General features: G+C 34.5%; 1 protein-coding gene across 4 annotated transcripts in view; it reads left to right on the top strand.

Annotated features, from left to right (window-relative positions):
• Positions 1–26,285, top strand: part of SENP1 (SUMO specific peptidase 1) — a 92,064-nt gene that overhangs the window by 46,547 nt on the left and 19,232 nt on the right. For 3 of the 4 annotated variants that reach the window (XR_012482611.1, XM_074270716.1, XM_074270715.1), the window contains exons 6-13: positions 4,083–4,254; positions 10,181–10,284; positions 10,386–10,675; positions 14,049–14,103; positions 15,299–15,337; positions 18,925–19,009; positions 20,612–20,767; positions 22,750–22,881. Coding sequence is in view for 3 of the 4 variants with exons in the window: in XM_074270716.1 (XP_074126817.1) it covers positions 4,083–4,254; positions 10,181–10,284; positions 10,386–10,675; positions 14,049–14,103; positions 15,299–15,337; positions 18,925–19,009; positions 20,612–20,767; positions 22,750–22,881 (1,033 nt within the window). In the remaining variant the exon portion in view is untranslated. Of the gene's footprint in view, positions 1–4,082; positions 4,255–10,180; positions 10,285–10,385; positions 10,676–14,048; positions 14,104–15,298; positions 15,338–18,924; positions 19,010–20,611; positions 20,768–22,749; positions 22,882–25,813; positions 26,159–26,285 lie in introns of those variants that run through there. The other variant, XM_074270717.1, reaches the window with a different exon arrangement.

Raw genomic sequence — 26,285 nt, 5'->3', positions numbered from 1 at the left:
CTCCCTTTTTAGTATCCCTCCCCCACCTGAAAGTTCCTCCCCCTATTTTACCCCTTTTCCTCACAATTTCTGTATTTCCTTTCCCTTAGCTTACTCCTTCCCTCCCACTTTTCAATGAAGTGGAACAAGTTTCACCATAAATTGAATATGTCTATTGATACACACTATGTTCATCCCCCTCCTTTCTTTCTCTCAGATATAGTAGGTTACCTTTGCCTCTTCATGAGATGTAGTACCACCACTTTACCCTTTTTTATGATATAATTTCCTTTCTACCTCTAGTTTCTAGGACAAATTATACACGTGTTCTTTACCTATCTTTATGGCAGAAATATAGTTCTTAAGATTTCTTTTTATCTTTTTAGAAATCTCTTGAGCTCTGTATTTGAAGATCAAACATTTTGTGTAGATCTGGTTTTTTCATCAAGGATAGATGGAATTCATTTATTTTGTTAAATGTCCATCTTCTTCCCTAGAAAAGGATGCTCATTTTTGCTGAGTAATTTATTCTTGGCTGCATACCAAGTTCCTTAGCCTTTCGGAATACCATATTCCAGGCCCTTCATTCTTTTAATGTGGACGCTGCTAGATCCTGGGTTATTATCTTTATTGTGGCTCCTCCATATCTGAATTGCTTTTTTCTAGCAGCTTCCAATAGTTTTTCTTTTGCCTGATGGTTCTTGAACTTGGCCACTATATTTCTTGGCTTTTTGATTTTAGGGTCCCTTTCAGTAGGTGATTGATGAATTTTTTCAGTGTCTATTTTACCCTCTGTTTCCAAAACGTCTGGGCAGTTCTCTTTGATAATTTCCTGGAAAATAGTGTCCAGGCTCTTTTTTTCCTCATATTTTTCAGGGAGTCTGATTAATCTCAAATTGTCTCTCCTGGATCTGTTTTCCAGGTCTGTCTTTCCAATAAAGTATTTGACATTCTTTTCAATTGTTTCGTTTTTCTAGTTTTGCTTGACTTCTTGGTTTCTCCTTGAGTCATTCATTTCTACTTGTTCGATTCTAATTTTCAATGATGTATTTTCTTCACTGACTTTTTTTATATCTTTTTGTATTTGGCCAATTGAGTTTTTATCTCCTATGGAACTTTTTTCCATTTCATCAATTTTATTTTTTAGAGAGCTGTTTTCTTTTTCCAACTCACTAATCCTGTTTTCCTTGGAGTTGTTTACCTTTTCCAATTCACTAATTTTGTTTTTCAATGATTTGATTTCTTTATCCACTCTGTCTTTAAATGCCTGGGATGACTTCTCCAGATTCTCTTGCCAAGCTTCCCTTTCCTTTTCCCATTTCTCTTCTAGCTCTCTTGTGAGAGCCCTTTTGATTTCCTCTATGTGAGTTTTGTGCATTGAGGAGCAGATCATATCCTCCTTAGGGGATTCCTCTGGAGACAGTCTACTTTTAGTCTCCTCAGAGTTTGAAGTCTGCTCTCTATCTATACAGAAGCTGTCAATGGTTAGAGCCCTTTTAAATTTTTTTTTCATTTTGTCAGAGTGGGAATCGAAGAAAACAAATTGGCAAGAGAAACAATTGGTCTGTTTCTGGGGGAGGATGGGGCTGGATGGTATTACCAAGCTTTCTCTACAGACTGCGGGAGACAGCAGGGAGGCACTAACAGGACAGTGTTGGCTGTGTTGCCTGAGGCTCTAAGAACATGCTGAGTCACTCCTGGTGGAGGTGGGGGTGGCCGGAATATCCATGAGAAACAGAAGAGATCACACCCCTCCCCCCTCGGGTCTGCACAGTGTGAGCTGCCTGTGAAGGAAGTAAAAAATGTAGGCAGACAAAAATATTGTCTATTCTATCTCTATAATTCTATGTAGTGGTTCGTAGTCAACTCCCAGAGTTTTTTCACTGGGTGTAGCTGGTTCAGTTCATTACTGCTCTATTGGAACTGATTTGTTTCATCTCATTGTTGGAGAGTGCCTCGTCTATCAGAATTGATCATCATACAGTATTGTTGAATTATATAATGATCTCCTGGTCCTGCTCATTTCACTCAGCATCAGTTCATGTAAGTCTCTCCAGGCCTGAAAAAGGTACATTCTAATCATACCTCTTCAAGTCAAGCTTAATCATTATAAATATGCAGTGTTTAGTTTCAAATACTGTTGTTTTCATTTACATTTCTGTAGTCATTGGGTGAGTTATTTTCCTGTTTCTGCTTATTTCAATTTATATTAATTCATGTCTTCCCACGATTTCCTATAATCTTTCTATAGTCATTGTTTTTTATGGTGCAGTAATATGACATCCTGTTGATGTACCATGTAGGTATTCCTTACTTGATCAACAAGAACTTTGTTTCAAGTTCTTTAACAATTAAAAGTGCCACTATAAATATCTTAGTGTGTATCAAAGCTTTTTAATACACCTTTTAATCTTTGACTTTCTTTGGAGATAAAGCATTAAATTGCTGACTCAAAAGCTATGGACGTTTTTATGACTTTATTAACATGATTCCATATTGTTTTCCAGAATGTTTGGACCAATGCACAGCTCCACCAGCAGCTTTAGTGTTTGCTTTTCGTTCCACACTGACTCTTTGCCAACTTGTCTTGCATCAACTCAGAATTATTTTGTTGTGTTTCTTGGAGCAGACTTTCGTATGATCATTAATAATTTGCAATTCTCCTTTTGAGAACTATTAATTCATATCCTTTGACCACTTTTTTATTGTCCAAGTGTAGGATGGCAGCTTCTAAAATTCTGCTTTGCTAATAGTAGACCTTTGAGTGAGGTTAAGATAATTCTATCTTCTTATATGAGATTGTGCTTTCTGATGAGCATTGGTGGATTTCTACCTATAAATTACTTTTTCTTTGAAATATTCTTTAAATTTAGGGTTGCAAAAAGATAAAATTTGAAGAAATTCATACATTCACTGGGATATACATTTTATTCTAACTTTGCCACCTATTCTCATTCCATTCTTGCCTAACAGCTCTGAAGGAATATTAGCATTTTTATGAAGCAGCAATACTTGAGTTCTAGATTCATCTTTCTCTTCCCTCCCCTTCACTCCCCGGTATACATACTCCCTGGTATACATATATACTCCTTCCTTTTCTATACTCTCAATACAGATTACAATGAGTAATTGATAAAGATAGAATAGAAATGAAAGAGTATTTCAAATTTCTTTACTCATTTCCCTCCATGGGAATCAGAGACATTTAAAGTGATTTAATTGATGTAGACAGGCATCTTAGTATGAAAACGGATGAGGAAGAGCACACCAAGACTTTGAACTCAGTCTTACAAAGTAAGACTTGATTGGTTCCTCCCACAAAGATGTTTTATTTAATACACCTCTCTCTAGACAGGACAAAGAATACAAGCTCTTCTAATTGACAGGATGAATTCTAGTTTGATAGGGATTTTCTTTAAATGGGAAATAGTTGAAAGCTTTAAATCTACGATTTGAGCAAAAATTGGCTATGTTGGAAGTTACCTAAGGGGAATAAAAATGGCTTAGGCGCCCTCTGGTGTTGCCTCTAAGGAAATTTTTGCAGTTTTATTTTTCGTCTTAGTTGTATTGCTGGGTTAGGATCAAATTGTCACAAATCCTCAGCTGGAGGGGACTCAATTCCCTGATTATACACACAGGATAAACCTGAGACCCAGGGTAGTTAAATGAGTTGCCCAAAGTCCTGCTCTTTGGCTATTTTGCTAAATCTCTTCATTATATAGATGAAGAAATTTTCCTCATTCATGTTCACACAAGTTCAAAATTTTGAACAAGATCATGCAAGTAGTAATTGGAAGAACTGAGATTTGAATCTAGGTCTTTAGCTTTTTCTACTTTGTTGCCTCCATCCTTAATTTACCAAAAAAATTGATATACAAAGTGGGGTGGTTGTAAAAAAATATGTGTGTACACATGTGCACGTGTATATGCTTAAATGCTATCTTCTCATGCATATGATGGAGATAGATCATTTCTTTTAGGTAGCAAAATCAATACCATTTCACTTAATTGAATTATTTTTTTTCAAGAGAAAACTAACAATGATTATTAAGTTAATATTATCTTTTGTAATTGTTAACTAATTTTTTGTGTAATTTTCACAGTGGAATGTCAAACACTTTTGTTGGAAAGTCAAACCATCACTGTCATATGACTGCATATGAAAAAACTTTTCCTATTAAGCCTGTTACAAGTCCATCATGGAGTGGTTCATGCCGTCGTAATCTCTTAAGCCCAAAGAAAACCCAGAGACGATATATTAGTACAGCAGAAGAGGTAAGAAAAACTATTGATATTTAAAGTTATAGCCCAGTCTGATAGATCAGACAAAGAAAAAGTGGAATTTTTCTTTGTTTCTCATCATTTATTTAAAAAATTTAATTTTCACAGTATTTTTTGTTTTGAAATTCATTTTTCATTCTTCCTTCCACTCCCTTACATAGTGAGCTCTTTCTTGTAGTAAAAAATTTAAAAGGAGGAAAAAAATTACTTCAGCAAAAAGCCAACCAATAAATCATGTCTGACAGTATATACAATATTTTACACCTAGTCCCCTACCTTTTGACACCTCCTCTGTGTCAAGGTTTAGTACTTATTCAGTTTTGTTTTCTTTTGCTCTTTTCAGTTACATTATTGTATTCTTATTTATTATTTTTCTGGTTCTGCTTACTTCATTTTGTATCAGTTAATGTAAATTTTTCTGTCTTTGTCTGAATTCTTCATATTCACCATTTCTTATAACACATTGTATTATATTCCTCTGTCTCAGTTTGTTTAGCCATTCTCCAGCTGAAGGGCATTGACTTTGTTTCTATTTTTTTGACACCACAGAAAGTGCTGCAATGGATAATTTGACTCTCTGAGACTGCTCTTTCTGTCTTTTACTAACAGTAAAATTTCTGGGTCAAAAATTATGGACATTTTAGTGATTTTCTTAGCATTGATCCATTCTTCTTTTCAAAATGGTTAGAATCCAATTACATGTAATTACATTTTCCAATTACATGTAAAGATAGTTTTCAGCATTCATTTTTGTAAGATTTTGAGTTCCAAATGTTTTCCCCTCTCTTCCCTCCCCCTTCCCCAAGACAGCAAGTAGATATAGATTATGCATATACAATCATTTTAAACATATTTCCATATTAGCCATGTTGTGAAAGAAAAATCAAAACAAAAGGAAAACCTATAAGCAAAAAAAAATTATTTTCACCTTTTTTGTTTGCTTATTATGCTTTGATCCACATTCATTCTTCATAGTTCTTTCTCTGGATGTGGATGGCAGTTTCTATCCCAAGTCTAGTGGAATTGTCTTGCATCACTATATTACTGAGAAGAGCTAAGTTTGTCATAGTTATTCATCATATAACCTCATTGTTACTGTGTATAATGTTCTCACTCAGCATCTGAAGCTCAGTTTCTTCAGCTGTAAGGTGGAACACCTGTACTCACTAGTAAGAATCAAATTTAAAAGAGTAATTGAAAATAGTTTGTAAAGTGTGATACAAATAAATGTAACGAATTATTATTAGTGCTAAATCAGTAGTCTTTTAATTCCTTTCACTTTGCTGTATTGTTTTACGTTGCCTAGAGCATGGACCCTGCCTTCAAAGGTCTAGTTGGAAAGATACATCAAAAATAAGGGGAAAGTTAGTAACAAGAGATGTCACAAAACAAAACATGATTAATTGCCAGATCATTTGGTCATAAATGATATGAATTCTTTTGGTTCTTCACTAAAAGTAGGAGGAAATGTCAAAGTGACAGAACAATCAATCAATAAATATTTGTTAAGCATCTACTATACACCAGGTACTATGCTAAGCTCGGGAGATTAAAAAAAAAAAAAAAGGACATAGAAGACAAATATCCACTCTTAAGGAGCTCACAGTCTTATGGGAGGTGATAATATAATATCAATATATTATATTATAATATAATTATTATAGTACATGTTATATTATAACATATTATAGTTAATATAATATGTTATAATAATGTCAATATCAATATAAAAAACTGTATACAGGATAAATAGGAAATCATTAACAGAGAAAACACTAGAATTAAGAGAAGAGATGGGATTTTGGTTGTTTGCAGTCATGTCTGATTTCATGAAGGTTTTCTTTTGGGGTTTTCTTGGCAAAGATACTGCATTGTTTGCTATTTTCTTCTCCAGCTCATTTACAGATGAGGAAACTGAGGCAAACAGGGTTAAGTGATTTGACCAAGATCACACAGCCAATAAGTGTCTAAGGACAGACTTGAACTCAGGACAATGAGTCTTCTTGACTTCAGGCCTGGAGCTTTACCTACTGCACCATTAGGAAGTGGTAGATATGAGGAGGGGAGAACCTTCTAGTTAGTCAGAAAAAATGCCTGGAACTGAGAAATGGAGTGTCTTGTTTGTGGAACAGTGAGGAGTTCAATATTACTGGACTGAAAGATAGATGACTGAAAAGGTAGGAGAAGACTAGGTTATAAAGGATGGGAAACAGAGAAGTTTGTGTTTGATGCTGTAGACAACAGGGAGCAACTGGACTTTATTGAATAGTGGGTAGCATGGTTGGATTTGAGTTTTAGAACGTTCATTTTAGGACTTGAAACAGGTTAATGTTTCCAGTAGGCTAATGTAATACTCCAAGTGTAAGGGGGGATATGAGGGTCTGCATTAGAGTGGAGGCAATGTCAAAGGAGAGAAGGGATCATGTATGAGAGATGTTGTAGAGGTAAAATGAACATCACATTGAAAGGGGATGAGTGCAGTGAGGAGTCAAGAATGATTCCTAGGTTGTGAGCCTCAGGGAGTAGGAGGAGAAGGATGTTCTTTAGAATAAAAGGGGAGACAGGAGGAGAGAAGGTTTGGGGGGATAAATAATGAGTTGCACTTTGGATATATTTATTTTAAAATGTCTATTGGGCATCCTCTTTGAGATATCTGAAAGGCATTTATAGATATAGGATTGAAAGTTAGTTGAGAGGTTGGGGCAGAATAAGAGGATTTGAAAAACCTTAGTATAGAAATGGTAATTAAATCCATGGGAGTTGTTAAGATCAGTAAGTAAAGTAGTGTAGAGAGGCTAGGAGGACAAACCTTTTGGGACACTTATGGTTAGCTGGTAGCTCTGGATAATGATCCAGCAAAAAAGATTAAGAAGCAGAGCTTGGACTGGTAGGAGAAGTCAGAAAGAGGGTATCCTGAAAACCATCAAGGGTGATCTGCTAGTGTCAGAGGCTACAGAAGGGTGAAAGAGAATGAAAATTGAAAAGAGATTTGGCAAGTAAGAATAAATAGTTCTTATTACTGTAAGAATACAGTAAGACTATTGTCTTATTGGTCTCAGTGTCTCAGTTCCAATAAGAGTGCTTTGTAAGATCCAGTGTTTAAGGATGAATAAGGAGCAGGTGGAGGAATTAGCCTTGGTAAAGACTAAAGCCATCTCATCTAAAAAGAAAGGCAAGGGAGGATTTAGTGGCAGACTGTATATGCATGATTGTAATGTTCTTAGTTCTTTTCTGGTAGTCTTTGGGGCAGCCTTCTTTTCAGCAGATTAATCACCACAAGAATAGCCAGGTGTTAAAGTCCAAAAGTCTTTATTATCTCCTTCCTCTGGTGCTCAGCTAGCTTTCTCTTGACTTTCAGAAGGGACTTGGTTTCAGAGGGAGAAAATACAAGAGGACAGGCCAGTCACCACAAGGCTGATGAAGATGGAAAATGAATCTCTCTCTAATTGGCTCCAAGAGCTTGAGCTCGGGCCTCCAGTCCACTTGTCTTTCCTGGCTCTGAATCTCAGCATATATGCTCTACACTGAGTATAAACCAATCATTATATCACTAGGAAACCATTATTTGTTGTAAAATTAAATCAATCATACTGAACTTAGAGAACTATTAAGCACCATGCTAAAATGTTAACACCTTGTAAGAACCCTTGTTTCAGAGTTCTGGCCCATAACACATGATGCCATTTCACTTTTGGAAAATATTTGATTATTTTAGAAATTAAATGTAATGGAAGAATTAACTCTTTAATTGCTTTGTAGAGAACAGTTTTTATGGATTGCTAAAATCAGAAATCAGATTGTAAGGATAAAGAAGAAAGTAAAAGCCAGCAATACCAATATTGGATCTGTCTCTTTAAGAAAAAGGACATATATGTACTAAATTACTTATAGCAACTCTTTTTTGTGGTGGCAAAGAATTGGAAATTGAGAAAGTGTCTGATCAATTGGAGAATGATAACAAGTTGTGATATATGACTATGATGGAGTTCTGATGCTTTCGAAACCTAGGAAGACATAATAAATTGATGCAAAGTGAAGAGAACAGATTTCACATATATAACTGATCTCACATTTCTTGCCTTCTCATTTGATAGGAAAAGGACTGGAGAGAGGGAGAGATTTAGAATGTGAAATTTTAAAAATAAACGCTAAAAAATAAATAATGGATTTTTTTTTTTGAAAGAGTGGGAAGAGAAAAAGGGAAGATACTTATTGTAGACAACTTTGAGGAATTTAGCCACAAAGAGCTAAAGACATAGAGGATAATTGCTAACTGGGAGAGAAGGATCAAAAAAGATTTTTTTCAGAATGAGTAAACATGAGCCTGTTTATAGGCAGGAGGGAATGAATTGGGAGACAAGGAAAGAAGATAATTGAAAGAGTGGGGAATACAAAGGGATCATTCTGTTAGGGGAGACCCAAAGGAATGGGATCACTTGAGCAGGTAGAAGAATGAACCTTGGTAAAGACTAAAGCCATCTCATATAAAAAGAAAGATAAGGATTTAATGGCACAAAGCTTATGAGTGATGAGTTATTTCACTTCTGGAAGGTATTTATTTTAGAAATTAAATGTAATGGGGAGGGGGTGGCACCTAGATAGCCAAGTAGATAAAGCACTAGTCCTAAAGTCAGGAGAACCTGAATTCAAATGTGGTCTCAGATACTTAACACTTCCTAGCTGTGGGACCCTGGGCAAGTCACTTAACCCTAATTGCCAAAGAAAGAAACAAAGAAGGAAGAAAGGAAGGAAGGAAGTAAAGATTAAATATAACAGGAGAATTAACTCTCTAGGTTTTCCTACCCTTTTTTATGTTAAAAAAAAAATCATTCTCAACTTAACACATACTTTAAAAAATTTCTGTATATAAAATAGAAAAAGAAAAGAGGATCATGTGTGAAATCACATTTTTAAAAAAAGCAAAGTTGAACATGTTCAAAGTTATCCTACTTGTCTCTTTCCCTTGAAACTTCTTTCAGTTTCCCTGTGCCTTTTTTTTTTAATATTGTATTGGGGAAAGTCAATATATTTACATATGAATAAGGACCAAGTAATTTGAAGAGGGAGAAATAATTAAAATTGGTGAAACCAGAATAAGCTTCTTGGAGCAAGTGATCTTTGAGTTGAATTTCTAAGGAAGATAAGAATAAGAATCGTTTTTTGGTTTTTTTTTTTTTAAATAAATATATTTTTCATTTTTTATTTATTTTTATTTTATAATTATAATTTTTTGACATTATATGTGTATTGAGTAATGTTTTTTATAACATTATCCCTTGTATTCATTTTTCCAGATTTTCCCCTCCCTCCTTCCATTCCCTCCCCTAGATGACAGGCAATCCCATACATTTTACATGTGTTACAGTATAACCTAGATATAATATATGTGTGTACATCCAATTTTCTTGTTGCATGTTAAGTATTGGATTCCGAAGGTATAAGTAACCTGGGTAGATAGGCAGTAGTGCTAATATTTTACATTCAATTCCCAGTTTTTCTTCTCTGGGTGTAGTTGTTTCTGTCCATCATTGATCAGCTGGAAGTGAGTTGGATCTTCTTTATGTTGAAGATATCCACTTCAATCAGAATATATCTTCATACAGTATTGTTGTTGAAGTGTATAGTGATCTTCTGGTTCTGCTCATTTCACTCAGCATCAGTTCATGCAAGTCTCTCAAAGCCTTTCTGAATTCATCCTGCTGGTCATTTCTTACAGAGCAATAATATTCCATAGTGGAAGATAAGAATCTTAAGGTGCTGACAAGAAAACCTGCATTTTAGGCATGAAGTGTCCAAAAGCACCACAATTCCTGACTCTTCTCTTTCTCTTCCTTAAGACTCTCCAGAGCTTTGGCAGAATCTCGAGAATTCCCAAACATTACTTTCAGAAGTACTTAACTCTTTTTAATTTTCTTCACAGACTGTTCGAGAAGGGGAGAGAGAGATCTACAGACAATTGCTACAGATGGTTACTGGTAAACAGTTTTCTACAGCCAAACCCACTACACATTTTCCTTTACACCTGTGAGTCACAGAAATTTCATGTAGTGAGTCACAAATTTCAAGTTAATTTGATGCCACAGTTTAACTTACATGACATTGAGACTGTATTCTTCTCTTGTTAGGTCTCGCCTCAGTTCCAATAAGAGTGCTTTGGAAGATTCAGTGTTCAAAGATTCAAACTGTTACGCCACTCAGACCATTGGCTCTGACACACCATCAAACAACTCGGCCAGCATTTTAAATACTCAAGAACAGTTGTCCCACCCCACTACACCATTTCCCCAGTCTTCCTATCTTCGGGATGTTTCTACAAATGAATCCAAGAATTCTGATCCCCACAGTCAACCTCACCAACACTCCTCTCCTCCACATCAGCCAAATCACATACCAGCTCCAAATGCACAGTCTAAAGGTAAACCTATTACTTGTTTTAATTTTCCCTAGTGTCTGACTTCTATTCCCTAATCAGAAATTTCTTAGTCTGACTTAACTAAATCTGAAGGTTTATGAATATATATAACCTATGATTACCTAGTCCTCAAAAAATAGAATCCCCCAATTTTTAAATAAGTTATTTGTGAGAGAAAGGCAAATGGCAAGACAAGCTGGTAACAGATTTATCAAAGAAAATCCAATTCATATATGTATATTTAGACTTACCTATTTTTTGTGTTTTGTTTTTTACAATGGGACTTATCCTGCAAAAACATCTATTGGCTCCACACTCAAGGTCATTGTTCATGGTCATCCTACTTGAAGCCATGTGGGATTGTCAGTGTTGAAGGAAAGCAGTCCTATGTTCTGAACATTCAGGGGGGAAAAAAAACACACAAGCAAAAGCATACCTTTTTTTTTTTTTTTTTTTTTTTTTTTTAATAATAGCCTTTTATTTTTCAAAATACATGTAAAGATAAGTTTTCAGTCATTCACCCTTGAAAAACATTGTGTTTCAAATTTTTCTCCCTCCCTTCTTACCTCCCCCTCTTTTAGACAGCAAGCAATCCAATATATGTAAATATATGCAATTCTTCTAAACATATTTCCACGTTTATCAAAAAATTGTTTGGGTTTTTTAATAGTCCTTTGGTGATAGTTCCAAATTGCTCTCTAGAATGGTTGGATCAGTTCACAACACAAGCATACTTTTTTGAAGCAGGGTAAGACAGTGTGCTGCAGGGGAAAGGGGGGGGAACCAGCCATAGAGTCAAGAAGGGAGGCAGCAAGGGAGGCAGCAATTCTTACATGAAAAAAAAGGCATTTTATTGGGAATCAGGGTAATCCTGATTATGCTGTTTACTATTTTTGTGACTTTGGGCAAATCACAGAACTTCTCTGAGATCAGTTTCCCATTTTCAATGTCAAATAACTTCTATTGTCACTTTAAAATCTTGGATTTTGTGATGCTCCTGTGGCACTAATTTAAGTCCAGCTTCTGACATATACTAGCTTTGTGACTGTGGAAAACGTCTCAGTGCCCAGTTCAACCCTCATAAGGCTGTAAATTACAACTTTGTTGCCTTTGTAAAGGAAGTTTCTATGCCTGAAATTCCCAACTCAAGTGAAATCACAGGTTGGAAAAACCTTCCACTGATTGCCCTTTACCCTCTGGGGGAAAAACAAAACAAAACAGAAAAGTAGTTTTATAAATTATAGAAGAATTTTCAGGAAGTTTTGAAATGATGAGTTCAATTTAACTTTTTCATTAACAAGAATATTATGTTAGACTACTTTGTTTACCTAAGCATTCCATTTTATTACAAGAAGTCTTTTTGTTGAACGCTAGGGTAATTTTTTTCTACCCACAATGCTTATATATTAAATATTTTTGTCAATTGAAGTACATTATAGTATTTCCAGCAGAATACACAATTTCCCTTCTGTGCTTTTATTTCTAATCACTTATTTCTTATCCACCTGCCATTTAAAAAAAAATCCTTTGAAATTAAAATTTTTGTGTAATGTCAACTTGCAGGTACTTATACAGTAAGATTTGAATTAAATGAATTAAATATTTTAACATTATATTCATGTCCAAATACATTCCTTTTTCATTTCCTACTCAATAAATCCTCCCTTGTAACAAAAATTGTTTGTTTTTTAAAGAGTTATCTTTCCCACCTCATGGTGGATTTGTTTTGCTTGGTTGATTACAAGGAATGATTTTAGGTTTTTTTTTGTTGTTGTTGGAGAGAGAGTTATAAGTGGTAATGATAGTGATTTCTAAAAAACAAAAAAGGAAAAAAGAAAATAGTATTATTGAAAAATTTTAAAATTCCCAGAAGAAAATGAGAGGAACGGGACAGGGATAAATAAGATGGTTTTATAACTACTGTTTTACACTTATGCTTAAAAATAACTAAGTTCTATGTGATAGAGACACAATTTCACATGCAGCCCTCTTTTTCTGTTTGTATATGGAAAGGATCATTGATTTGTTCATGTTTTTCAAATCCAGAATATTTTTTAAAAATTTAAAAAGAAAAAAAAATCAGCAAAACTAGCACATCAACCACATTAGATAGTATGTGTACTATTCCTCATTTATATGCTTTCACCTCTGCAAGGAAGAGTGGAAGGGACAGATTTTTATCTTTTTTGTGAGCCAAACTTGTTCAGTATAATTGTATAACATTCAAGAGGTTTTTGGTTTTTCTGCTTATAGTATTGTAGTCATTGTCTAGATTCTTTTCCTGGTTATGTTTTCTTTATTATGCATAAATTCATATCTTTCTTGCTTTTCTGAATTCTTCATATTCATTTTTCTTATAGCTTAGTAATATTTCCTGATGGTTCACTAACCCTATTTTGCCTATCCATTCCCCAGTCAATGAGTATCTGCTTTCAGTTTTTTGCTACTACAACGGCATTGCTTTTTTGTTGTTGTTTATGGGACTTATAGCATATTCCTAACCATATGATCTTTAGCTTCATAATATGAATATTTAAGTGAGTTTTTAAAAATATAATTTGAAATTGTTTTAGCCATGTTCACACCTTTCAACACTATTTTCTTTTTTTGGCGTTTTTACTAACTTACTAGTGAGAGGAAACTTCAGAGTTGTTTTGATTTCTATCTTGGAGAAAGGATTTTTACATATGTATTTGTTCTTTATGCTGCTCCTTTAATGAATTGTTTCAATCATCAATTGTCTCAATTACTTTGCTAATTATTTTGGGCTTTTTTTGTAAAATATATCTTCAGTTAATGCAGGTGCTCTTGTTTTTTTCTTTACTAGTGTTTATGCTTTTAATAGTTATATTGCTATCACTAACATTTATAGAGCCATGTTAAATAATAGCAGGGAAATGGAGCCATCCTTGTTTTGCTTCTTTTGTGGAAGAGATGTTCATTTCATTTTATTTCATGTTCATTGCTTTTTAATGTTTCAGTTTCTCTTACTACACCATCCATACCAATGAGATCTAAGTCTTCCTCTGTGCCATATTAGTAGGAAGAGAGAAATAAAGGGAAAATATGAAAGGACAAACTGATAAACTATTGTTATTATATTCCATTTTGACAATTTATGCTGTAGGATTTTTTTTTAGCCTGGAAATTTAATATTTTCTGGCATGGGAGCTGGTTTTCATCACTTTATGAATTCATTAGCCCTTCCAACTCATCGGTTTTATCCAACTGTGTTTTCTTTGTAGAACTGGAATAGAGCCAAGAATGGGAACTTGCACTGTAACTAATTTTAAAATGTAACAAAGCAAATTGATTATAACTAATAATTATATAAGTAACAATTCTTATTAATTGAGTGCTTTTTGTTTTTATCTAGGCTCAGACTCTGTCATTTTACTCAAGGTGAAAGATTCCAGAGCTCCTACTCACAGGTAAACTTTGGAAAGGTCTGTGTTCTTGCTCTCATTAGCATAAGTGTATTTAGCAAGCCAACAGGATTCCTTTGTTCAAAGAAGACTCTCTTAGTTGAAGTGAGTGTTTAATGGATATGAGGCAAAATTTTCTGTTAGCTGTTAGGGTAATAATATTTAATATAATTAGTAAATAAACTCAGTTCTATGCTGAGGCTTTGTTCTCTTAAGATAGCTCATTGAGCTGGGATTGGGCTTTACTTCAAAAGACCTGAAATTAAGTTGCTATCTTCTTTTTGTACTTACTGTATTATGTTGGATATATGTGAAACTTTTTGATTTTTAGTTAATAACTGTGATTAGTTAGGTAAATTTTAATTCCAATGAGATTTTTTTTCTTGTCCTTTTAATTTTACTTAAATTTTATATTGTTGTATTTTGGTTTTTACATCACCTTCGTTTTCCAATATATTTGTTTTTCTTTTCCCTTTCTTGAGAACCATTCTTCCTAAGAGAGTCAGATGGACTTTCAAGAGTTTGTGCATGCATATATTTTTAAGAGAATATAAATACATTTGATTAACATTATCTTTTTAAGAAATGGCAAAAAACTAATTTACTTTGAACTATGTGGGGGAGAGACAGTAATAATTCCAGTCCAGTTTATTTATCTTGGCCTAGGATATGCTTTCTCATCTTTGTTGGTCTTTTCTCTGGCCTCATGGGATAGTGCTAACCTTTATTTATTTGCCAAACTAGTCCTTATCTCTTGATTTTATTAATATATTCTCTATGATTATTTTCTTTTGATGCCTAATTATAGCTTTTTTTTAAATTTAAAGACAGGATTTCATTGCCGTTAGAGGCTTTACTATTAAGGAACTTTCTTGATCAATGCAGATCATTACCTTCTTTGTGACTAATGTTTCTAGAGAATTGCCTAGGAGCACCAAGAAGTTAGATGACTTACATCACCAATGTGTATTAGGGCAAGACTTGAACCCAGAACTTCTGATTTTGAGATCAGCTTTTTAACCCTTCTTCCATACTGCTTATCACTTTTCTGCCTAGTTATAATAATGTTATTTTATCTAAATGTTTTTAACTCTGCTTCTAATTAATCATGTTTATTCAATTTTAAATTCTTAGTGAAACTATTTTCACTTTCCCATAAGCCTACTATTCATTTGTCACATTTTCTTTTCCTCTTCTCTAGTCCTTCCTTCTTCCAGGCAGAGCTGTGGATCAAAGAATTGTAAGTTGTTTATTTTTAGAATGTTTTTACTTTTTTTCTATCCACTTTTGTATCCAAGTAACATGCCAGTTATCTGGCTAGTCAATGAGAATTATTCAATTACACTGTCAGTTAATTTTTTTAAAAATTCTACTGTATTGTTCAATTGATGTTGTGATGAAGAGATCTACCTACACCTAAAGAGAGGACTGAATGTGGATCACAACATGACATTTTCACTTTTTTTGTTGTAGTTCACTTGCATTTTGTTTTCTTACTTTCTTTTTTGATCTATTTTTTCTTGTGTAGCAAGACAATTGTATAAATATGTTTACACATATTGATTTAACATATATTTTAACATGTATAGCATATATTGGATTGCTTGTCATCTAGGGGGTGGAGGAAGGGAGGGGAAAATCTGAAACTCAAGATTATGCAAGGGTCAGTGTTGAAAAATTATCTGTGCATATGTTTTGAAAATAAAAAGCCTTAAAAAAAATTCTACTATATTAAAGCATTTTAAGTACTTAGTTTTGTTAGATATAAAATACTAATTGAAGCCAAAATCAATTGGAAAAGTATTTTGGTGTTAATCATTACTTAGAAATGGAAAAGAAATGATCTTTTAGTTTTCACATTGATAAATATAATGTATTAACATTTCAGACAAGGGGCAGCTAGGTGGCGCAGTGGATAGAGCACCAGCCCTGAATTCAGGAGGATCTGAGTTCAAATTTGGTCTCAGACACTTAACACTTCCTAGCTGTGTGACCCTGGGCAAGTCACTTAACCCCAGTGGGGGTGGGGTGAGGGGGGAACATTTCAGAGATCCAGAGTACACTGGCAAAACTGCCAGAGTCTTTTTTTTTTTTTTAATTATAGCTTTTTATTTACAAGATATATGCAGGATAATTTTTCAACATTGACAATTGTAAAACCTTTTGTTCCATTTTTTTCCCCTCTTTCTCCCCTGAGATGGCAGATTGACTAATACATGTTAAAGTATAAGTTAAATACAATATATGTATACATGTCCATATAGTTATTTTGTTGTACAAAAAGAATCGGACTTTGAAATAGTATACAATTAAAAATGCTGGCAAACAAAAGTAGAGGGATTGGGAATTCTATGAAGTAGTTTATACTCATTTCCCAGAGTTCTTTTGCTGGTTGTAGCTAGTTCAGTTCATTACTGCTCTATTAGAACTGATTTGGTTCATCTCATTGTTGAAGAGAGCCACGTCCACCAGAATTGATCATCATATAGTATTGTTCTTGAAGTATATAATGATCTCCTGGTCCTGCTCATTTCAGTCAGCATCAGTTCATGTAAGTCTCTCCAGGCCTTTCTGAAATCATCCTGCTGTTCTTTCTTACAGAACAATAATATTCATACATCACAATTTATTCATCCAATTGATGGGCATCCACTCAGTTTCCAGTTTCTGGCCACTACAAAGAGAAAACTGCCAGAGTCTTTCGCACTCAATTTCCAAAACAGATATGCCAAATGGGTTGTTTTTTGTTTGTTTGTTTTTTCCAGAATTCTATACTGGTTCTTACTTCAGAAACCTAGGCTTTAGAGACTCCATATATAGTTATTTCTCCAACCTGCTACCAGCCTTCCCTCTTTTACTAATATCCCCTGCTGTCCCTTCCCTTTCTTTAGGAGAAAATTCCTTATATATTTTACTATAGCTTGCACATTCAGATTTTTTCCACAAATACAAATTGTGTTGAAAACCAATGAGACTACTCTAGAAGAAAGTATTTTAAATCATTTTCTTGGCTTCTTTTTGCCTGGGCATCTAGGATCATAAATAAAAGAACTGGAGATGATCTCAGAGTCCATCTTTTCTAACCTCTTTACAGTTGAGAAAACTGAGGTACAGGGAGGATAAGATCTAAACTGAAGCTAAGGTCACACAAATAATGTTCAGAGGTGCAATTTGAGCTCCGACTCTCAGATTCCACAGCTAATGGATTCCACAGCCTGATGGTTTTTATGCAATCCTATAGAAGAAGTATTCTCACTTTGTTCATTCTCAGACAATTTGATTTAGTTTCTTTGGTTTGAGAAAGAATAGATAAGAACAAGAAAGGGAAAGGGGACTTGTACCTTTACTAAAGACAATGATTTGCAATTACTATAGGGCATTCAGAGCCTTCATAGTAAATTAATCACCAGAGCTGGTATGCTGATGTTGAGCTGTGATTGTCCTGTTATCCCTGGTGGTTTTTTTGGAGGAACTACATTGAATTGACCAGTCATTAGTGTATAGGACAATCCTCTTTTAGGTGAGTGGGTTTATATTCTACAGGACAGCACAAATGGAACAGTTTGGGTATTTTGAGTATGAATCTTACTGGAAGTAAGCTAGATTAGTGTTAGGATTTTTCATTTCTCATGTTCCCTTAGTTTTTGCCTCCCTCCCCCCAGAATCAAAAGCAGCTGTTGGTAGTGCTCTTTATTCCTATCCCACATCCCATTTTGGAGCAACCAAATCCCTCTTCATAGTTGATTTCTTTTTTTTCTTTTTTTTTTTTTTTTTTTTTTTTTTTTTTTTTTTTTCTGAATCAGTTGGGGTTAAATGACTTGCTCAGGGTCACACAGCTAGGAATTGTTAAGTGTCTGAGGTCACATTTGAACTCGATTCCTCCTGACTTCAGATCTGGTGTTCTATCCACTGCGCCACCTATCTATCCCTCATAGTTGTTTTTTAAAGCCAAATTTACTTTTTTCTAAACAATACAATGATCATTTCTGATGGATGTGGCTCTCTTAAACAATGTGAATCATCACATTGATGATTCAAACCACTTTCAATTGTTCAGTGATGAAGAGAGCCATCTACCCCCAGAGAGAGGATTGTGGAAACTGAGTATGGTTCACAACATAGGATTTTCACTCTTTTTTGTTGTTGATTACTTGCATTTTATTTTGCTTCCCTCTCTTTTTTTTTTTTTTTTTTTTTTTACTGGTTTATTTTATTTTTCTTGTGCAGCATGATAATTATATAAATATGTATTGGATTTAACATGTAGTTCTACCATGTTTAACATCTATTGATATGAATGTGGGGGAAGGGAGGGAGAATTGGAAACAAGGTTTTGCATGGGCTAATGTTGAAGAATTGTCCATGCATATGTTTTGAAAAATAAAAAGCTTTAATAAAAAAGAAGAAAAAATCTAAAAATAAATGAATGAATGGAGAAAGAGAGAGAGAAAAGACGATTGAGTCCTGATTGTACTTTCTTGCTCTGTTTCTCTCTGTGTGTGAATATTTCTCATTTTTCTCATCATCAAGGACTCTAAAAGATTATACTGGCAAGCAACTGGTTTCTTTCCTCATTTATATCAAAAATTTTGCTCTTTTCTGATTACCAGTACTGTGAGTATCAGTAGGAAGTTTATACAGGGGCTTTCAGACTTGGGTACTAAAATTATAGATAAAGAGCTAGAGAAGACCTCAGTCTCTTTCCATTTCCAGCCTCTTTTTACAACAGAAAAATTGTATTTACATTCACTTAATTAGTATTTCATTCTTAATATTCATCTGAAATGTATTCAATGCTAAAAAGATGTCATTATTTCCAATTCCTAGAACCAGCGTTTATGATTCCCGAGCACGGGAGAGATTACGTAAAATTGAAGAACAGAAAGCTCTGGCATTGCATCTTCAAAACCAGGTAAGGGAATTATCATATCAGCCTAGCCAAACTGAGATTTCAAAAAAGAGCATCTTGATTTTGGCTTAGATGGTACATTGTATGTTAAGTCCATCAAATATTCTGTAGGCTGAGGGAAAACAAAGTAGAAGAGTTTTTTTTTTTTCTTTCTACCCAGCTTGTGCCACACAGATGTAGTAGGCCTAAGTACAATTAGAGCACCACCTCCTGATTCTAAAGATCTCTCTTTCTTTTTTTTTTAAATTGAATTATAGCTTTTTATTGACAACATATGCATAAGTAATTTTTCAACATTGTCCCTTGTGCTCACTTCTGTTCCACCTTTTCTCTTCTCTCCCTCCACCCTCTCCCCTAGAGGGCAGTCAGTTTCACATGTTAATCATGTTAAAGTATATCTTAGATACAATATATGTGTGCAGATCTACACAGTTCTCTTATTGCATAAGAAAAATTGAATTCAGAAGGTAAAAATAATCTGGGAAGAAAAACAAAAATGCAAGTAGTCTACATTCATTTCCCAGTGTTCCTTCTCTGGATGTAGCTGATTCTGTCCATCATTGATCAATTTTTGTTGAAGATATCCATTTCCATCAGAATACATCCTCACACAGTATTGATGTTGAAGTGTATCTAGTTCTGCTCATTTCACTTAGCATCAGTTCATGTAAGTCTCTCCAAGCCTCTCTGTATTCATCCTGATGGTTATTTCTTACAGAACAATAATATTCTATAACATTCAAATACCACAATTTACCCAACCATTATCAAATTGACGGGCATCCATTCATTTTCCACTTTCTAGGCACTACAAAAAGGGCTACCACAAACATTTTGGCACATAAAAATCCTTTTCCCTTTTTAAATATCTTTTTGGGGTATAAGCCCAATAGTAACATTGCTGGATTTTTTTTTTTAATTCATTTTTCCAAATTATCCCCTCCCTTCCTCCACTCCCTCCCCTTGATGACAGGCAATCCCATACATTTTACAAGGGTTACAATATAGATACAATATATGTGTGTAAATACCATTTTCTTGTTGCACATTAATTATTAGCTTCCAAAGGTATAAGTAACCTGGGTAGATAGAGAGTAGTGCTAACAATTTACATTCGCTTCCCAGTGTTCCTTCTCTGGGTATAGTTATTTCTGTCCATCATTGATCAACTGGAAGTGAGTTGGATCTTCTTTATGTTGAAGATTTCCACTTCCATCAGAATACATCCTCATACAGTATTGTTGTTGAAGTGTAACATTGCTGGATTAAGGGATATGCACAGTTTGATAACTTTTTGAGCATAATTCCAAATTGCTCTCCTGAATGGTTGGATCTGTTCCACCAACAATACATCAGTGTCCCAGTTTTCCCACATCCCCTCCAACATTCGTCATTATCTTTTCCTGTCATCTTAGCCAATCTGACGGGTGTGTAGTGGTATCTCAGAGTTGTCTTAATTTGCATTTCTCTGATCAATAGTGATCTGTCCACACCCTTTCATATGAGTAGAAATAGTTTTGATTTCATCATCTAAAAATTGTCTGTTCATATCCTTTAACCATTTATCAATTGGAGAATGGCTTGATTTAAAGACTTCTCTTTCAGAGACTGCAAGAACAAGAGCATTCAGTACATGATTCAATAGATCTGCATCTTCGAGTGCCTCTTGAAAAAGAGATTCCTGTCACAATCACACAGGAAGAAGAGAAAGAACCTGACAAAGTGACTGATAATGAAGATGAATTTCCTGAAATCACAGAGGTAAGTTACATCCAAAAGATATTAATGAGCCAGCAGTTATATCCTATTTTTTGCTACGTTGGAAAGAGAGGCTATTTTAGAGAGCAAAAGAGTAGAAGAATTTCTAAACATTTCATTTTTATTGCTTTTACTGTAAAATAATGTTATAAAATCCTGGTTTCTTTGAAGATCTTCATTTAAGCACCCTTTATAAATGTTAGCATTTATTTTTGCTAAGTCATACTTTTATTTCTATGTCACATTAACTTCCCAAAAACTTTAATTCAGATTTGATCCAGGGAATCTCTTTTTTACTTTCACACTTGTTCGAAATTGACTTTGCCACGTACCTTTAACTTAAATGTTTGGATAAGGCCTCAATAGATATCAGTTGTTAAGCACTCTGGGTCTCAGAAATCTGCTTCTTTAAGAGTCATAAGACAATTACTTATTTGCCTTAAGGCTGTGTTCCTTTTGAATACCTCCTCCCTAGCTTAGATATACTACTTTCCCTTCCCAGTGATCCATCTACCTTTGGAAAGATTTTTTTTTAAAGAAGAAAACAGAAGGAAAAAATCAGTTTAGCAAAACTAACCAACACATTAGCTGAATGGGATGATGTGTTTTGTGTTCTGTTCATAGTCTGTTCTGTACAAAAAGGAGGAAGGTGCAGTTTCTCCTCTCTTCTTCATGGCCATTATATATTAACTTATACAACATTAAAATTATACAGCATTTAGTTTCTTTGTTCTTTCCATTTATATTGTTATAGTTGTGTATATTGCTTTCCTGGTTCTTATTTTGCTTTGTATAGGTCATCTGATGATCATCAGATCATGTTTCTCTGAATTCTAATCATATTCATTGTTTCTTATAGTTCAGAAAAATTCCATTACAGTTACATACCACAATTTATTTAGTCATTACCAAATTAATGGCTATCTACTTTATTCCCAGTTTTCACAGTTAATTTTTAATATTTTTAGTATTTAAAAACACACATAAAGATTCCAGGGAATAAGGTAAAAAATTTGTGCATATCTTAATGAGCTGCTAGCTAATCTTTACAAATTTTTGTTGATAGCAGATGACATAGATCTTACAAACATGTATATTTTGCCAGGAAAAACATAGCTATCTTAGGAAATTAAATTTCTTTAAAAGGCTGCTTTTCTGGGAGCATTTGCTAACCATAAGACAAATATATTTTATTATTGAAAATATTTTGGATTGGAGCATAAAACTAAAAGACTTAATGAGCACTGAATGTTTAGAAGCAAAATTGGGCAAGAGAATTGGAACACTTTCTCAGACTCAGATGACAGTGTAAAACATTAGTTTGACCCTAATGTAGAAGACTGTCAGTTGATAATCATTACATACCTACTCTGTGCTAGGCATTGTGCTAAACACAGGGATTCAAAGAATGACAAAAGATAGTCTCTGCTTTCTGTGTGCTCTCAAGAAGCTCACAGTCAATGGGGGAGACAACAAGCCAAGAATTATGTGCAGACAAGCTCTATGTAGGATAAATAAGTTATAATCAAAAATTAAGGAACATAATAAAAAGCTCCCTGTAGAAGGATGGTTTTAGCTAGGATTTTAATGAAACCAGGAAGCAGAAATGAGGAGGGAAGAGCATTTGAAGCACAGGAGACAGCCAAGTAAAATTCCTCAAGGTGGAAGATGTTGGAACTGTCTTGTTTCAAGGACAGTAAGGAGGTCCCTGTCCTTGGATCACAGAGTAAAAGAAAAGGATTAAATGAAGGGGAGGAAAGGGGAAATAAGGGAAGGAAAAGATGCAATGGTAAACTTTTAAAAGTCTACTGCAAAGGCGCAGAAGACGAAATATAGGTAAGAAGGATAGGAAAGCATTCCTTTGCATCTCAGTGAAGATTATAGCCTGGTGGTGATGGAGGAGGAGGCACAAGGATGAATGGAAATTGACTCCTGCCTTCAGAAAATGACATTTCTTTGATTGGTAACACCCTTTGGTTCTTTAGGAAATGGAGAAAGAAATAAAGAATGTATTCCGTAATGGAAACCAGGATGAGATTCTCAGTGAAGCATTCCGTCTGACTATCACCCGCAAGGACATTCAGACTCTCAACAACCTGAACTGGCTCAATGATGAGGTAATTTCTCATCTCTCTCAATGTTAAACCCTTTTGGTGAAGTGGAATGTGAATAAATGGGCAGTGAATCTAAGAAGTACATTTATAGACTAGCTTTGTTTTTCCCTTATTGGTAGAAGTGGTGAACACTGTGTGAAGTACTTTACAAATATTATCTCATTTAATCCTCACAACAACTCTGGGAAGTAGGTGCTTATTATTATCCCCATTATATATCAAGAAAACTGAAACAGACAGTTAAAGAACTTGGCTCTGAGTCACACAGCTAATAAGTGACAAGCCAGATTTGACTTCTTCAAGAAATTCCTTTCTCCCCTCACCCATAGTTTTTCCAGTTTTTGAAAACCTTTTTGTTTCAGAGATCTTCCTTTGAACAAGCATCACATGAGCCAGTGTATTTCCTATACTACCATCAGGCATCTCAACTTTATAAGGAAAAGCTATACTTTCCCATATAAATCAGCTTCTGTTTTTTTGGTCTTTATTTCCTCCTTTTGTCTCTCAAGATAGATGGGTAAAGTGCTAGAAGATAGGTACAAGAGCTTAAATACTTGAGAAAGAGGCTGAAGTGATATTTACCACTTTAGCTTAGGATTTTTATTTGGAAAATTCTTCTCAATTTTATACTAGGTCCGAATTAATTTTGCTATAGAGTTACTTTCAAGTTTCAAGTACAACATTTAAGCCGGGACTTGATAAAAATCAGTTGATGTTCATTTGAGGTATCTTAAAATAGCATAAGAGGATTATTTGTGTGCACTCTAAGACTGTGTACTATTTAAATATGCTTCCTATCCTATCCCATTACCCACTGTATACCTATCTTCCTGATGTGGTTAAATGATAAGAAGAAACAATCTAGCACATATAAACCAATGAATTGTTTTAGGGATTTCACTTGGGATGTGCCCAGTGATAAATAAGGCTCTCAAACTGTGTCTGTTACTGATGAAAGCAGTTAATGTTCTTAAAAGGCATTGTAGAATTCTTTTGAAATTGGTGTACTGATCTGTCTCACATTGTTAACAAGGAAGATTCATATTTGTCTAGGTCTTTTCTCATTAGAGCTCAGAACTTCAGGTGAATTGCTTTCCAATCTTATTTTTAACCTATCACCTAAACAATTATGGACTTGTCTGATTTGGAGAAATTTGTTTTAAAGTCAGAGAAGAGAGCTATTCCTGATATCTAATTCTTAAGTTTACTTAGATATTTAGAGTCAGAGAGTTCCCAAGTTCCAGGATCTTGAGTAAGGCTCAGTCCTATTGAGGAATGCCAAACTTAAGAGTTTTGTACCACTGAATAGAAAAAGTAGATCCCCAGATCTTGCCTTTTTAAGAACCTTCAGATAAGTATCAGATTTTTGAATTTCAATGTTGTCTCAAGTCATTAGAGCCCTGTGGCTTTGAATAATGAAGTGCCATCCTGTGCCTACTACTTTGGGCACCATTTGGACCATATAATTCAAACTAATCCTATTTTTATTTCATCACAGGCTAGTTTGCAAAATGTGCATATTAGTGGCACATTACTCTCCCATTATGATATTTTGATTCAGAGAAAGGTAAAGAAGTCTGAAACTCTCCTTCTCCCTTGTTTATCTGAACTCTGCATAGTAGCATTAAGGACTTTCGGCTAAGCAATGTCAAGAAAAATGAGCCCGACTGTTTCCTCATTCTAACAGAGATGGAGACTAGGGGTGTGGAATATTACATATAATTTTAGTTTTGCTAAACTGCTTTCTTCACCTCCCTCTTATTTATAATTTATTATTATTAAGAAGCTATTCTCAAATCTTTTGGTCATAAGACATCTTTACATTCTTTAAAATTATAGAAGACCCGTGTCCCAGACATTTTGTTTATATGTTATGTTTATCATTATTTACTGTATTGGAAATTTAAAAATTTTAGGATTAATATGAAAATAGTCTTGACATCATGGACCCCTAAAAATGGCTTGAAGATCCCCAAGGTCCCCAGATCATATATTAAGAACTGCTATTATGAAGAATGGCTCTCTGGGAGAAGAGGTAGATTGGGAAATGTAGATAATTTCATTTTTTTTTCTTTTTTTAAAAAATCCTGACCATATCATTGGGGAAGATGAGAGCCAAAAGACAATTATAGCTACCTTATTAATCTGAAAACTTTGGCTTTAAGACATCAATTTATGATTTTATTTATTTATTGTTCCCTCCTCCTTTATTAATATTTGAGTAAACTAACTAACAGAACCAGATATTGTAGTTTTTTTGTTTATACTTGAAAAGAGCCATTCAGAGAGCAGCAGTGAGTGATTCCTGAATTCAGTTCTTGCTATTTGCTTTTTCATTAAAAGCCCTTATTGAAGAAGTATTTATCAGAGTTTCTTTTAATTTCCTTGTATTCTTGAAGGGCCTGTTTCTTCAGGTTCATGGAAAAGGGGTCAGGGTCAGCTTGTGGCAGGGCATTATTTAGTGAAGGGAGAATGGAAAATTGGTAAACACTTAGAGGGAGAAGGTAAGTTCCCTTACCTCATCTACTTGAGACAAGTCACCTTGCCACAGATAAGTGGAAGAGAGTTTGGAAGTTTTTTGAAATGAAGGGAACATCTGTCTTCTGAGTAGTTTCAAGAGCACTGTTATCCCTGAAGATAAGCAAAAATGCCCAAGATTAGCACAGAGCCACACATCTCATCCTCATACAGTGACATTGTGGGAAGGATTTTAACAATTATCACAGCATTTCTTTACCCACTTTGAAAGACATCACTTCATTTCTAAATTATTGGTCTCTTTATTTCCTTCTGAAATTCCCCCTTTCTCCCTTCAAACAGGTATTTCTATTAACAAAGAATTCATAACCTTTTTTAAAAATGCACCTTTCAGTGATTTATAAGTCTTTCTTCATCAGAAGAAGTGGCTGACAGGTATTATTCTCCCCATTTACAGATGGGAGACCTGAGACCCAGGAAGGAGAAGGGAAGGCTCCCTCTGGTGCTGTGCGGGACTCACAGAAATTCAAACTTTGCACCTGAAAAGCTGTTGTGCCAAAAATCATTCATTAAATCAGGAGTGGAAATCAGAACTCTGTTTTTTACTCCATTTGTACAAAAAGCCATTGGACCACTCCCATCTCTGGGTGACTCCCTTAAAAGAGGAGCAGGCCACTACTAATGATCAAAGAGCAAAGCAAAAATATGAGCAAATCCCTTGGACTCCTGTGACTTTTGTGTTGGGGCAGGCTGGACATTTTGCTTCCTCTTTGTGCAGGGGAAATCTGCTTACCCCAGAGTACCTGAGTTGGTTTGTACAATATCATCTTTATTAAGAAATTGATAAAAGTTATTCAGGCACTTAAATGGAAAACACTTCCTAGGGTAAATGCAAATAAGCATTGGCTACTTTATTTCTCTGTGTGCTC

The sequence above is a fragment of the Sminthopsis crassicaudata genome, chromosome 5 (genome assembly GCF_048593235.1).
Source record: "Sminthopsis crassicaudata isolate SCR6 chromosome 5, ASM4859323v1, whole genome shotgun sequence".
NCBI classification, from domain to species: domain Eukaryota; kingdom Metazoa; phylum Chordata; class Mammalia; order Dasyuromorphia; family Dasyuridae; genus Sminthopsis; species Sminthopsis crassicaudata.
Note: the sequence above shows the minus strand (reverse complement) of the source record. Positions and strands in the feature narration are given on the sequence as shown.